At 43.0% G+C, this 12,283-nt stretch overlaps 1 protein-coding gene across 5 annotated transcripts in view; it reads left to right on the forward strand.

The window, feature by feature from the left end:
- The first annotated feature begins 8,770 nt into the window (after positions 1–8,770).
- NICN1 (nicolin 1) overlaps positions 8,771–12,283 on the forward strand; it is an 89,364-nt gene continuing 85,851 nt past the window's right edge. For 2 of the 5 annotated variants that reach the window (XM_030207507.1, XM_030207506.1), the window contains exon 1: positions 8,772–9,075. Coding sequence is in view for 2 of the 5 variants with exons in the window: in XM_030207509.1 (XP_030063369.1) it covers positions 9,210–9,300 (91 nt within the window). In the remaining 3 variants the exon portion in view is untranslated. Of the gene's footprint in view, positions 9,076–9,130; positions 9,301–11,380; positions 11,622–12,283 lie in introns of those variants that run through there. The other 3 variants (XM_030207508.1, XM_030207509.1, XM_030207505.1) reach the window with 3 other exon arrangements.

The raw sequence follows: 12,283 nt of genomic DNA on the forward strand, positions 1-12,283 counted from the left end.
CTAACTTGTGTTTTTAATTCTTTCAGTTCTTCATTAAACCATGGTATTGAGTTTTTTCTATGTGAGTTTCTGGATTGTAGTGGTGCTATGTTGTCTAATATGGTTCTGCATCTATTGTCCCATTCATGAAGAAATTAGGGTGAGTCTTTTGGTGCTGTCCATTCGTTGTTATAGAATTGTTGCCAAAATGTTAGCGGGTTGTAGGGGTATTTCCCTGCGATCTTACCTGAGCTGGTCTTGTCCATACAAGCCTATGCAAACAAGATGGATGCAACAACCTCTGACCCGAACCTTACTGTGTCAGCAAGATCCAGATTCAGCTTGTGGAAAATCACTGACAGGCTTGCTGAAGCCAAGGACAGTCTGTGTTCCAACCACCCCCTTCTATCACCCTGAGGAGCTGAGAAGGGAGGCAGACCCATGGCACCAGAAGTTACCATTTGCCAAGGTCACAAAACAAAGAACTCTTCTTGCTCATGTACTGAACTGGATTGGTCCGGGCTATCACCTGACTGAGAGGTACTAGGAAAGCGGGAACAGAAGAAAGTTAGTAAGTCAGAGTCCCTCGGAGGAGGGGTAACTGGTAAGAGGACCTGAGAAATCCAGCAAGGCTCGGGGTGAGCCAGAGACTGTGTTTGGTACCAACCTTGTGACCTGCATAACTGGTGCAAATACGTGGGGCAGAGATATTGGCTCTGAGATCCAACATGGAGGGACGGAAACCTGCTTGCTCCAGAGAGAGACCTGCACTACATCTAAGACACAGACAGCTGAGACAGCGTCTGGGAAGATTCTGCTCCGTTCTGTTTATTTTCTCCGAATCTGCCTTTGCTAATCAAGCAGCGGAAGCAGTGGCCCGTCTCATCTCTCTGGGCAAAGTTACATATGCCCTCCAAATATCTAGCTTTCCCAACCTTGAATCTGCTCATGACAGGCTTACACCGTCAGGCAGTATGGACTCTTGTAATTAGAAAGGAACCCAGTATGTAGTAGATATAATAAGATAGTTTATTACAATCTTACCAATGGTAATACAGGTAGGTTAAGCATTCACATAATGGAACCGCATATCATGGCACGTCCTCTCTCTCTAGCCTTCTGGAGTCTCCCTTCTCTGTTCGTCTTCTCCTCTCATCTCCTTCTTCTTCTCGTCTCGTCTCGTCTTGTCTCGTCTGCACTAATACTCCTCAAACTGCTGCTTATATACAATTTTGGCCCTATTCATTTCAATGGACCCCAGCTGTCTCAACAGGGCTCCTAGTCCTTATCAGTTGATCAGAATGACTTCACATATTCCCAAACCTTCCTGTAGCCCCCCCTTTGGATGTTCTCACCCGGGGTGCAGCTGACCCAGCACTATCTCTATGTAACCATAGCAACTCTTGCTTATGACGTCTTGCAGGTGCCAATCTCAGGATTGTTTATAGAGTAGATTCCCCCACCCTTGCCAGTTCAGCACTTGCCACAGTGAAATGTAACTGTGTCAAAGGTGACCTCTGATTTTTACAAGCTAGCTCTCTTTTGTATCAGAGATGATTCTGATTTTAAGAAGCCTAGCTCTTATTATGAGCCATTTGCTTGCAGTGGCCTAGCTCTTTAGCCTGAGCCATTGACCTGTATTTTACTGGTAACAAATTTAAATACCAGGGGTAGAGGAGGGAGAGGAAGGGAGGGCTGCGGGGGATAGGGGAGGGGTCTGTGGAGGGAGAGAAAGGGAGGGCTGAGGGAGAAGAGGGGGGCTATGGAGGGAGAGAAAGGGAGGGCTGAGGGGGAAGAGGGGGGCTATGGAGGGAGAGGAAGGGAGGGCTGAGGGGGAAGAGAAAGGGAGGGCTGAGGGGGAAGGGGGCTGATGGGGGATAGGAAGGAGGGGGTAGTGGTGGAGTATGGGGTGGGGTTAATGCATCCGGGGTGCGCAGTGGCAGGGTGAGATCAGGACCAAAGGACACCTGACCTGCTGTTACCTGGCGTGCCAGGTCATCAGCTAAATTGCTGTTATTAGGGTATTGGATGAGTGATCTTTATAATATAGATCAAGCATAGAAGAGTCTAGAATTTGGACATGAAAAAGTGCAGTGCATTTTAAAATATTCCTCTGTCCTGTAATTCAGCAGCTGTGAAACAGAAAATAGTTAATTTGTAGGCAGACGAATCTGCGCTTGTGAACAGAAAGACAATTCATAAATCTTTACACACACAGTGACGTCGGAGAGAAAATGGAAGGGAAAGAATTTCCTTTAAAGTTCTCCGGTAGTAGAAAATACAAATATAAATCAAAAGTGAGTTGAACAGAAAGCAGTAAACGGTGGGAATTTATTAAAAATCAAAAGTGAGAAATAATGAGTTTTATCTTGCCAGCGGCATTGCTTATCTTTAAAAGTTTAAAGAAAACTGTTCAGTGCTACAGACAAGTATTATAGACAAGTAGCAGAAGAAAATACAGCTGTTAATCAAAAGAAAGTTAGTCAGAAGGCAGTGAACAGTGAGACTTCATTATTCAGATGTGTGAAATAAAGGAAAATATAAACAGAGGATCACATTTTTTCTTTTTTTGTTTCCAGTCTGTGAATAACAAAGTAAGGAAAAAACTCTACCTGTAAACTAGTGTGCGGGAGTTCATAGTGAATGTTTAAAGAAGCAGGCTAGGGGCTTCCGGTGGCTTCAGGGGGAAGCGCCGTAGAATTCTGTCTTAATCAGATAATAACTAAATCATTACCATGCTACAAGCAGGGTGTGAGAAAAAGAAAACCCAAAAGTAAGAAATAAAGAGTTTATCCTGTTACACAAAAGTTTTAGAAATAGCGGCACCTCTCTGCCAGGGGAGGGGAGGGGGGAAGAGTACTCAGCATGACCTTGAAGTACAGAAAAATGAAACTGTCAGGCTTTCCTAGTGTGAGCGTTTACACACAGAAAAGCAGAGATGCAGCTTTAAGCATGAAGCACAGAAGATTGCATTTGTAGGTCTGAGTAACTCGGGCTCAAACCAGATGGACACAAGACCATTCTGTTGTATTTTTTTCTCTAAGAATGAGTTGCACAATATATTTAAAAAGTTAGCCAAAAACAAATCTATTACAGGGGATTCTGGAGTGGAAAAGCCTGATGAACTGGGACCATTTTATTCCTAAGTAAATATCAAATAAAGTAATGGCATTAAACCATGGCATGTTAGTACAAGGTATGGTCAAAAAAACATATATGGATAATACAGTAATTCAAGACAGTGTAGGAAGTAACCACTATTTAGAATTAAGTCAGAAGAGACAGTAGGACTACTAAAACTAGAATATTACCAAACACACTCAGGATAACTTCTAATCTTTAATCTAATAGTTTAAGCATTGTTCTTCACAATAGTACAGATGAGCAAAGTGATTATAGGGTCCAAATAATTTGCTCAGGTATGGTCCACGCCTAGTTATTGAGAATGGCTTTGGTCCGGGTTCCACAAGGGGAACGATTGCTGGACAGGGGGATTATTACGCCGGGCATGCTTATGAAAAGACTGTCAACATATGGCAGAAACATGGCCCAACCTATGACAGCGCCCACACCCAATATGCTCGCCACAATCTAGGCTGGCAACTTCTGGTTGTCGCAAGACATTGGGAGCTTTGTCTATTTTGTCAAGGGTAGACACAGAGTTAATTTGTAACTGACCTAGATTAGCATTGCCCGAAGTGATAGGGAGTGACAAGGGGTTCACTGGTTTAGATGGCTGTTTAAATTCTACTGTTTTAGAGGGTTGTTTAAAGGTTACAGATCTCGGGACTGAAGGGCGGGTCTGGAGCCGGGATTCTGGTCTAGAGCTAGAAGGGATTGCATTAGTAGGGACACTTGGCAGGGGTACAGGTTGAGGAAGAACGGGAGGAGGAACAGGTATAACAGCACCTAGGATGACAGGTTGAAGGATAATAGGGATAGCAGCACCTGCAACTGTGGTGGCGGCACCTGGAACAATGGTTGGAGGAATGGCAGGGATGGCAGCACCTAAATCAGTGGGCTGGGGGATGGCAGGTGTAACAGCACCTGGAATCATGGGTCCTGGACCGGAAGGAACAGGGACAGGTGACAGATCTACCGTACCGGAGATCTGTACAGATGTGGGCTTGTTCAGAGTGATGGGATGGGTGGGGGGAAGTGGAGGTGTGGGATTCAGAAGGTGGGGTGGTATGGGCGTATATCCAACGGCAATGCCACAATTTAAAAGTTTGTTGGAAAGACCTGGCTCATATGGAGGCGGAGTCCCCTCATATGAAGGTACAGCCATGGGTGCAGTGTCATCCAAGGGTGGATGTGCTGGGCTTTGGGTGTTGAGCAGAGGATTAGAATTACCTTCTTGCTCCCCAATAAGAATAAATTTGTCTATGGCATTGAGATTTTTATCTCTGGACTTCACTTTTTTATGGGAGTTGTTGTAAGTAATTAAACCACGTAATTTGGCAGGTTCAAAAAAGCTGGACATGGGCCAATCAAGGGTCTTATCCTTGGCATTCCAAACTTTGAACCATTTCTTACAGATACGGGTGAGAGACTTTTTTTCATTCTGGAAGAACTTTAGAATTGTGTCTAAAGGCTTGGGCTTGGTCATAGTCAGAAAAGTATATGGCACAAAGGGTGGTACAACTGGTGTTGTGTAATTATGTGCTTAACTTTATTACAGTGTGAAAGGGGTTTAATAGACTGACTAAATCTTCATTAGAAATTGATTCTAACAAAATGAAGTGAATTTATACTTACCTGTCTTCAGAACTTTCCAGTGTGCAGGGATACTTCACAAAAGGGAAGGAAACCTGTGAATAAGTCTAAGTAAAAAGAAAAGGTTGCCTGGGGCAATTTCATAAAGGTACAATGATAGCTGAACCGGTCAAAAACAAAAAAGAAAATTACAATGTGCATGCAAACAAAAAAATTCTCAATATGTGTTTGTAATAGTCAAGGTACTTAGCAAAACCCCGCAGTCTAAACCTGGCCCATCAATTAGTGCGTCCACTTATTGAGAGTACACTCAGGATCCATTACAAGACACTTAAGACAGGGTGGCTAAAGGTTACCTGTATTACAAAAAAAAACCGCGGTTCACCTGGAACCGGAAGAAAACAACCCTCAACCTCTGTCAGGAGATCGGACAAAAAAAACCAAACCCTCAGTTACTCTGAACTGGACAAACTCTCGGTCACGCTAGACCGGGGAAAAGAAGCAAACCCTCAGTTACTCTGAACTGGACAAACTCTCGGTCACGGTAGACCGGGGAAAAGAAGAACCCTCAGTTCCACACCTAGAACTGGAATAACCCTCAGTCAATTTAGACTGGAATACAAAAATATCCCTCAGTATTAAACTGGAACTCTTGGTCACCTTGACCAATATAAAACCTCTCGGCCAACTGTAGACCGGTGAACAAAAAAAAAACCTATTTTAAAAAAACGTAATGGTCAGCTAAAATTATAGTACCTGAATGAGGGCAACCCCAAAAAACCACTTGTTTTAGCCTGAGCCATTGACCTGTATTTTACTGAGAGCAAGGGCGGCCATATATATACAGTTCTTATCTGAAGCCGTCATAAGGACAGCGGTAAGATCACGGTTGTTTACTTCCTAGTCTGGGATTAGTTATGGTGTTATCTAAGCAAGGAAGATTGGTTTATGTCATCTCGTGGTCAGAGAGAATAAGCTGCTAATTTGTATTTTGCATAAGATGTGACAAGTTTTCATAAGGATTATTAGGATATCGTTTGTACTGTTCTAATCATTACTGTACTTAGTCTCAGGATAATCAGAGTATAGTTTAGACAATATATTTTGGTAGTGCTCGTATCAGTAAGAGATATTTACATTGCGTATAAGCTACTGCAGAGCGTTTCTATTTTCCTATCTATAATAAATCTAATATATATATATATCAGCTGTGTCTTTCTTTTTCATTTCTCTCATGGAACACCTGGAGTGGTGCCAGAAGCAAGATTCCTGTATATCACCCTAGACAGAGCTAGTGAGTTTGTTAGACAGACTTCTGCATCGGGGAATCTTGGTATAAGTAATCTGTGGGTAACTGTTATCCTAAGTATTATTTGTTCACGCCTACAGGGTCTATTTTGCCTCTCGTGGTGTAGGTTAGTTCTTGTTTATGTTGTGAATCTTTTGTTCGCCAGTGAAGGGAAAGGTTTGCTTTGTACACATTGAGTGAAGAAAAATTTCCTATGATTTGTTTTAAATGTACTACTTTGTTGCTTCATTGCATGCCCCCTAGTCCTAGTATTTTTGGAAAGAATAAACAAGCGATTCATGTCTACCCATTCCATTCCACTCCACTCATTGTTTTATAGACCTCTATCATATCTCCCTCAGCCGTCTTTTCTCCAAGCTGAGGAGCCCTAGCCGCTTCAGCCTTTCCTCATAGAGAAATCTTCCTATCCCCTTTATCATTTTCATCACCCTTCTGTGTACCTTTTCTAATTCCACTATTATCTTTTTTGAGATGCAGCAACCAGAATTGAACACAGTATTCGAGGTTCAGTCGCACTATGGAGCGATACAAAAGCATTGTTACGTCCTCACTTTTGTTTTATGGTGCCCGATTTCCCGAACACTGCAGCAACAATATAAAAGGCAGGCAGGAAGGCTTATCTTTGCTTGCTGTCACAGCGCTGGAGGCTTCAAAGTGGCTGCATGCTGCTGTGCAGCCTAACTGGTGTTTATGAAGACAGGTACCGATTGGTGGGTCAAAGAGGCAACACAAGTTGGTGGGTCAAAAACACTGGGTGGGCCTGAGCTGAGATTGGGTAGGCCTGGGCCCACTCATAGCTATGTCCCTCCTCAGACTTGGATCCAGGTGTATGTAGCCCTTCCAGAAAGATTTGGACAGGTGTATGTAGCCCTTTGTATGAGAAATAGAGCTGAATCTATGTGTATGCTGCCCATCAGACAATAAATACAGCTGGATCCAGATGTAGGCAGCCTTTCCAAAACGATTTGGACATGTATTACTGTATTGTATAGAACAGTGTGGAAAAATGAGCAAAATATGCAAAGAGAGTTACTGCTGTTTCTAGCAGGTATAATAATTTTTTAAAGCTGTTTTACTGATTTAAAAATGTATGTTATCATATGTTCACATGGGATGCTTTCAAAGAAACACTTGTTAGTATTTTTATAGAGAACTATCTTTATTGTCATCATAAAGAAAAAAAGCAGGCATCTAGGCTCCAAAGAAAACAATACAGTAATGGAAATAACAAAGCAGCTGTTGGAGCACTGACAAATATATTTTGAAAATAACTCTTCCCCTCTTCACAGACCCTTGAAATTTCCACCAGCCCCCACAATTCCTCTTAGATCTTCTCCTCCCCCCCCCCCCCCAATACCCTAACAAGAGAGAATGCAAATCTACTTTGCTTGAGATGGCTGCTGCAGGGGGAACCAGCTTCAACTTTATAGTCATACTGACTCCTGTTATCCAATTTGAATGGAACAGATAAGCTCATGCCATGTCCCCTCATTTAACCACAAGGAAACAGAGGTAAGAGTTTTCAGTTTTGGTATAGTAGAATAAGTCATCACAAGAACAAAATATAAAAAAAAACCTAATGGACTGCATTAGGGGCTTATAGCCCATTTAGTTATGTTTCAACAAATGAGAGTTCTGTTTGACATAAAATAATTTTTATTATTTGACTTATAAAACCACTTGCCCTTGAAATATGTTCAAAAGCAGAATAATCCATTCAGTGGCGTAGCCAAGGGTGGGCCTGGATGGGTCCAGGCCCACCCAATAGCAGCACACCTATGAAGTGTCTGGCAGGGATTCCCAAGCCCCACCTGCCGAAAATTCCTGTCCTTCCTGCATACCAGCCTTCCCTCTGATGTATTCCGGCCTATGCGGAAACAGGAAGTTGCATCATAGGGAAGGCTGTGGAGCCAACATGAGCAGTGTGTATTATTTGCTGCTTGTTGCCAGTGAAAATCTGCTATTTAAAAGGTATGGGGGGAGGGGGATGTTGAGAGACCATATGGCAATGGCATGCAGGTGAGAGAGGGCGAGACCAAATCACTTGTGGGACAGGGCGGAGTTCTTCTGTCCACCCATCTTGGGCTCAGGCCCACCCAAAATTTGGTGTCTGGCTACGCCCCTGAATCCATTTGTGTATCTAAAAGGTAAACTTCTACAAAACAGAGGACGATATGATTCCCTGTGCCCCAATGAAAGGAGTTTAATTCTACTTCAATTTAATTTCAATATATTCCATCATCTTTATAACATCAGGCTTCCCAAGGCAGATTACAACAGAAGATGAACCCATCAGGAAACAGGATATCCTCACTGAAATCTGGCCATCTGTATAGAAAAATGAGCACAAACTACAGCGTTTATAATTGCTGTTTCTAGCAGCTACAATAATTTTTGAAGCTGTTTAGTGATATTCAATTGTTATTTATTTTCTCCTCCACCGTATAAGGCACTGCCTATCCAACTACTACTAACTAACATTTCTAAAGCGCTACTAGGGTTACGCAGCGCTGTACAATTTAAACATAGAAGGACAGCTTTAGACTTGTTACAGATGGACCAACAATAAAGAACGACAACGTGGATGAGGACCAGCAGTTCATAGTTTGCTTGCGTGAGTGAATGGCAATGACGGCTGCGCGGAGGAGTGGAAACAAAGATTAACGAAATTGGCTTCCTTGCTTACAGTGGACCTCCTTGTTACCTTACAAGAATTCGCGCAGGAGAAAGCCAGATCCCGCTGTCACGCCCCATGTGACGTAACGTTACCTTCGCACGGGGGCTCTCTACTTTTAAGGAGGACTAGATAGGCACGCAAATACGAGTGTCCAGGAGAATAATCCCTAGCGTTAAATACATCAACAGTATTCTTTAAAAAAAATCGGAGGCTATATGTAAAATGAAAGAGAAAATGAACTTTTAAAGGGTTTGTAATCGAATCCGGGAGGATCCCGCTGTATGCATCTTTTACCTTTTGCCCCAAACTTCTTGCCATGGAAGATCATCTTGGTTATTGAAGAGGAAGTGATACAGCAATAGCAGTGTTGTGTTGCGGCCAATCGATTCGCAGGGTAGGATTGAATGTAAATGTTCGTCTCCTCTCCCCTCCCCCCCCCCAGTTTGCCGGGTCTCTTGTATAGAGGAAGTGGCAGCACTGGCATCTCGTTATTATTTGGATCCTTTCAGCGAAAGTAAAAGGTTATATATGTGTCTTGGAATAAGGGCCGTTCCAGGTTTAGTGTATTATGGGGTCTTAATTCTTTCATCACGTCCAAAGCCCACTTACTGGCCTAGCGGTATGTACTTGACTCTGTTAAGTAGGATGCCAGGGTTTGTTGTGCTGACCAGCTGTCTTCTGCTAGGGTTGAGACCAAGGAGGTTTACTATGACAGGAGACAGCATGAGCGTATCTGGCCCATTATGTGGCCTGGAGCTAGCAGGAGCTTACCACAATCAATTTTCACTAGATGAAAAGTATCCTACAGTAATACCGTTGTGTGTATCTGAAGGAAAAAAAAAGGCCTCACAGAGTTCCTAGATAGGATACTTTAACATTTTCATCTAGTGGAAATTGATTGTGATTGTGGTAGTATCTAACGATTATATATTTCCACACCCAAAATATTCTTTATATAGCTAGTAGGAGCTTGCCATCCTATTGAATGACCTCAAACATTCACAGGCCATTTAAAACAATAGCAAACTTGTGAGGTTTATATTGTTTTACTAAACCTCCTTGTTTTTACATTCTTTCTTTTTGGAGGGAATCTGGGCAGGGGGGCTTAAGGGGAGTTCGGGGGGGGGGGGGAGTTTTCTGTGAAGGGGGGACGGTTATATTCAAAACATGTTTGTCAGTACACCAGAGCTTGCTTTGTTTGTAGTGCTGTATTAAGTGCTGTGTTATATGCCTTTATTTTTGCTTATGATGACAAGATATCATAATATAATATCATATAATATCCTATATGATATTCTTATGCACCTTATTTGTAACAATTCTGAAATTCTTATTCTGTTAATATGATTGCCATGATATTCTTATGTACCTTATCTGTATTTATACTCTGAAATTCTTATTCCATTAATGTGAGTGTCGTTGTAACATATTGTAAGCCACATTGAGCCTGCAAATAGGTGGGAAAATGTGGGATACAAATGCAGCAAGTAAATAAAAAAAAAAAAAAAAAAAAAAAAAGATATTTCTACATATAGCCCGGGTCTCACCTGGTTCTAGCTGTGGTCCCAGGTACAAAAAAAAATACATTCAGGCCATGCATAACACACTTGGCATATTTTCAAAGCACTTAGCCTTCCAAAGTTCCATAGAAACCTATGGAACTTTGGAAGGCTAAGTGCTTTGAAAATATGCCTTAGATCACCAGTCAAACTCCAGTTGAGCGGCGGAGAGTGGGCCAGTGGTCTAGAATACCGATCTAGGGGTTTGGGAGACACTTTACCAGGCAGAGTGCTGCTGTGCTCTTCAATTCAGGAACCATTTTGCACTTTTATTTAACTTTCAACAACAAACAAATGGCAACATGAACTATCCTTGTTCACAGTCCAGTTGATTCAACTCTCATTAAAAAAAAAAAATAACCTAGTGCCAAGACTATTGATGTTTGCAGGAAACCCTATTTGGGCTTTTCCTCCTTTAGGGTGTATGTACAGGGAATCTTTTTAACTCGTGGGCTATTTTAAATATAGACACATGCTCCTGTCCATGCCTATGCTGGTAGCCAGATATCGTTTCTAAGACTGCATTTCTTTTACTCCCAATCTCTCCTCTTCCATCAGGCACAGACCCCTTTAGGGCTGTCCATCTTCCGCGGGTTTACGTTGCTGAGTAATCCCCTGGCCTTGAACAAACGCTTTTCTGCTCAAAGTCCCGCAGCTGGGTAGGACCCTCCCCACTCCCTAATCATCCCAGAGCTCTTTCTCCTGCTCCAGTTACTGTTTCTGCGACAATAACTGCTCTTGATTTTGCCCCTTTCTAATTGACAATCCAGGGTTCCCCTTCTCCTCATTATTCAATGGTAGGGGATAATGCACCTAATTTGAACCTGTAGTTAACCAAAGACCATGTGCTTTTTCATGCAATTGTTTATGAATTCCTCAACTCCTCCCAGAACTGTCACTCTACAGAACATGGGCACTGTCTTTCTGCATTTTGTTTCATAAACCCTCCCCCTGGGCTGGGCCTTCTTCTACCCCGAGACCTCCCAGTCACTCCCCTCAGTGACTATCCACCAGTATTTACTCTCTTTAGCAATCCCAATTTAACATGGGATTACATACATAAAAACAATAGCAAACGCTTATGACTGCCAAATGTGTTAAAAATTTTTTTTTTCAAATCTTCCCATTTCCTGATTTCAGGCTGCTCCGGTGAGTCATTTATTTCTGTGCCTTTGAACCCAGCGATCTGAACCGTGTGATGGCGGTAGAGGTGGTCAAAAAACGATGTTCCCACTTCGGCTCCTGGCGCTCTGCAGCGGGCATCTGTGTAGCGTTCTGTTCTGACATGCTTTCCGGTACCGACAGTCAAAGGGAGTTTGACGGGGAATCTTCTCGCGCGGCGGAGAGTGCTTCTGGCGGTGTTATGGTGGCTCCTGACCCGGTTAGTGAGCCCTTGTCTTTTTCCTCTTCAAAACCCAGACATTTTTCTGTTTCAGGTGCAAGTGCTAGCAACGTGGAGGTGGCCTCTAGCCCTGTTGTGGAGTTTGCTAACATGGCCATGTAAGGTGCAGATTTTTCCCCGTATTTTATATTACTACTTCATCAGGCTTATTTATTGAGAGGGGATTTACTTTTAACCCTCTTCCCCTCCCTCAATCAATCAGCCCTATTTATTTATTATTTATTTAGATTTTGCTCACACCTTTTTCAGTAGTAGCTCAGGGTGAGTTACATTCAGGTACTCTGGATATTTCTCTGTCCCAGGAGGGCTCACAATCTAAGTTTGTACCTGAGGCAATGGAGGGTTAAGTGACTTGCCCAAGATCACAAGGAGCAGCAGTGGGATTTGAACCGGCTACCTCTGGATTGCAAGACCGGTGCTCTAACCACTAGGCCACTCCTCCACTCCCTGGCAGCTACATCCCTCCCTTAGAAGGCAGGGATGTACCTGCTAGTCAGCCTGAATGAGGACCTCCTCTTTTAGTGGAGGACCCAACTGTGAAACGCAGGCGTTTAGCTGCCTTGCCAGACGAAGGGTCTATGGCACCTCATTCTCCCCCTTCGTCCTTATTAGCAGGGTCTGGGGAGTCTACACAACCTTTT

This window comes from Microcaecilia unicolor, chromosome 6 (genome assembly GCF_901765095.1).
Source record: "Microcaecilia unicolor chromosome 6, aMicUni1.1, whole genome shotgun sequence".
Classification (NCBI taxonomy): domain Eukaryota; kingdom Metazoa; phylum Chordata; class Amphibia; order Gymnophiona; family Siphonopidae; genus Microcaecilia; species Microcaecilia unicolor.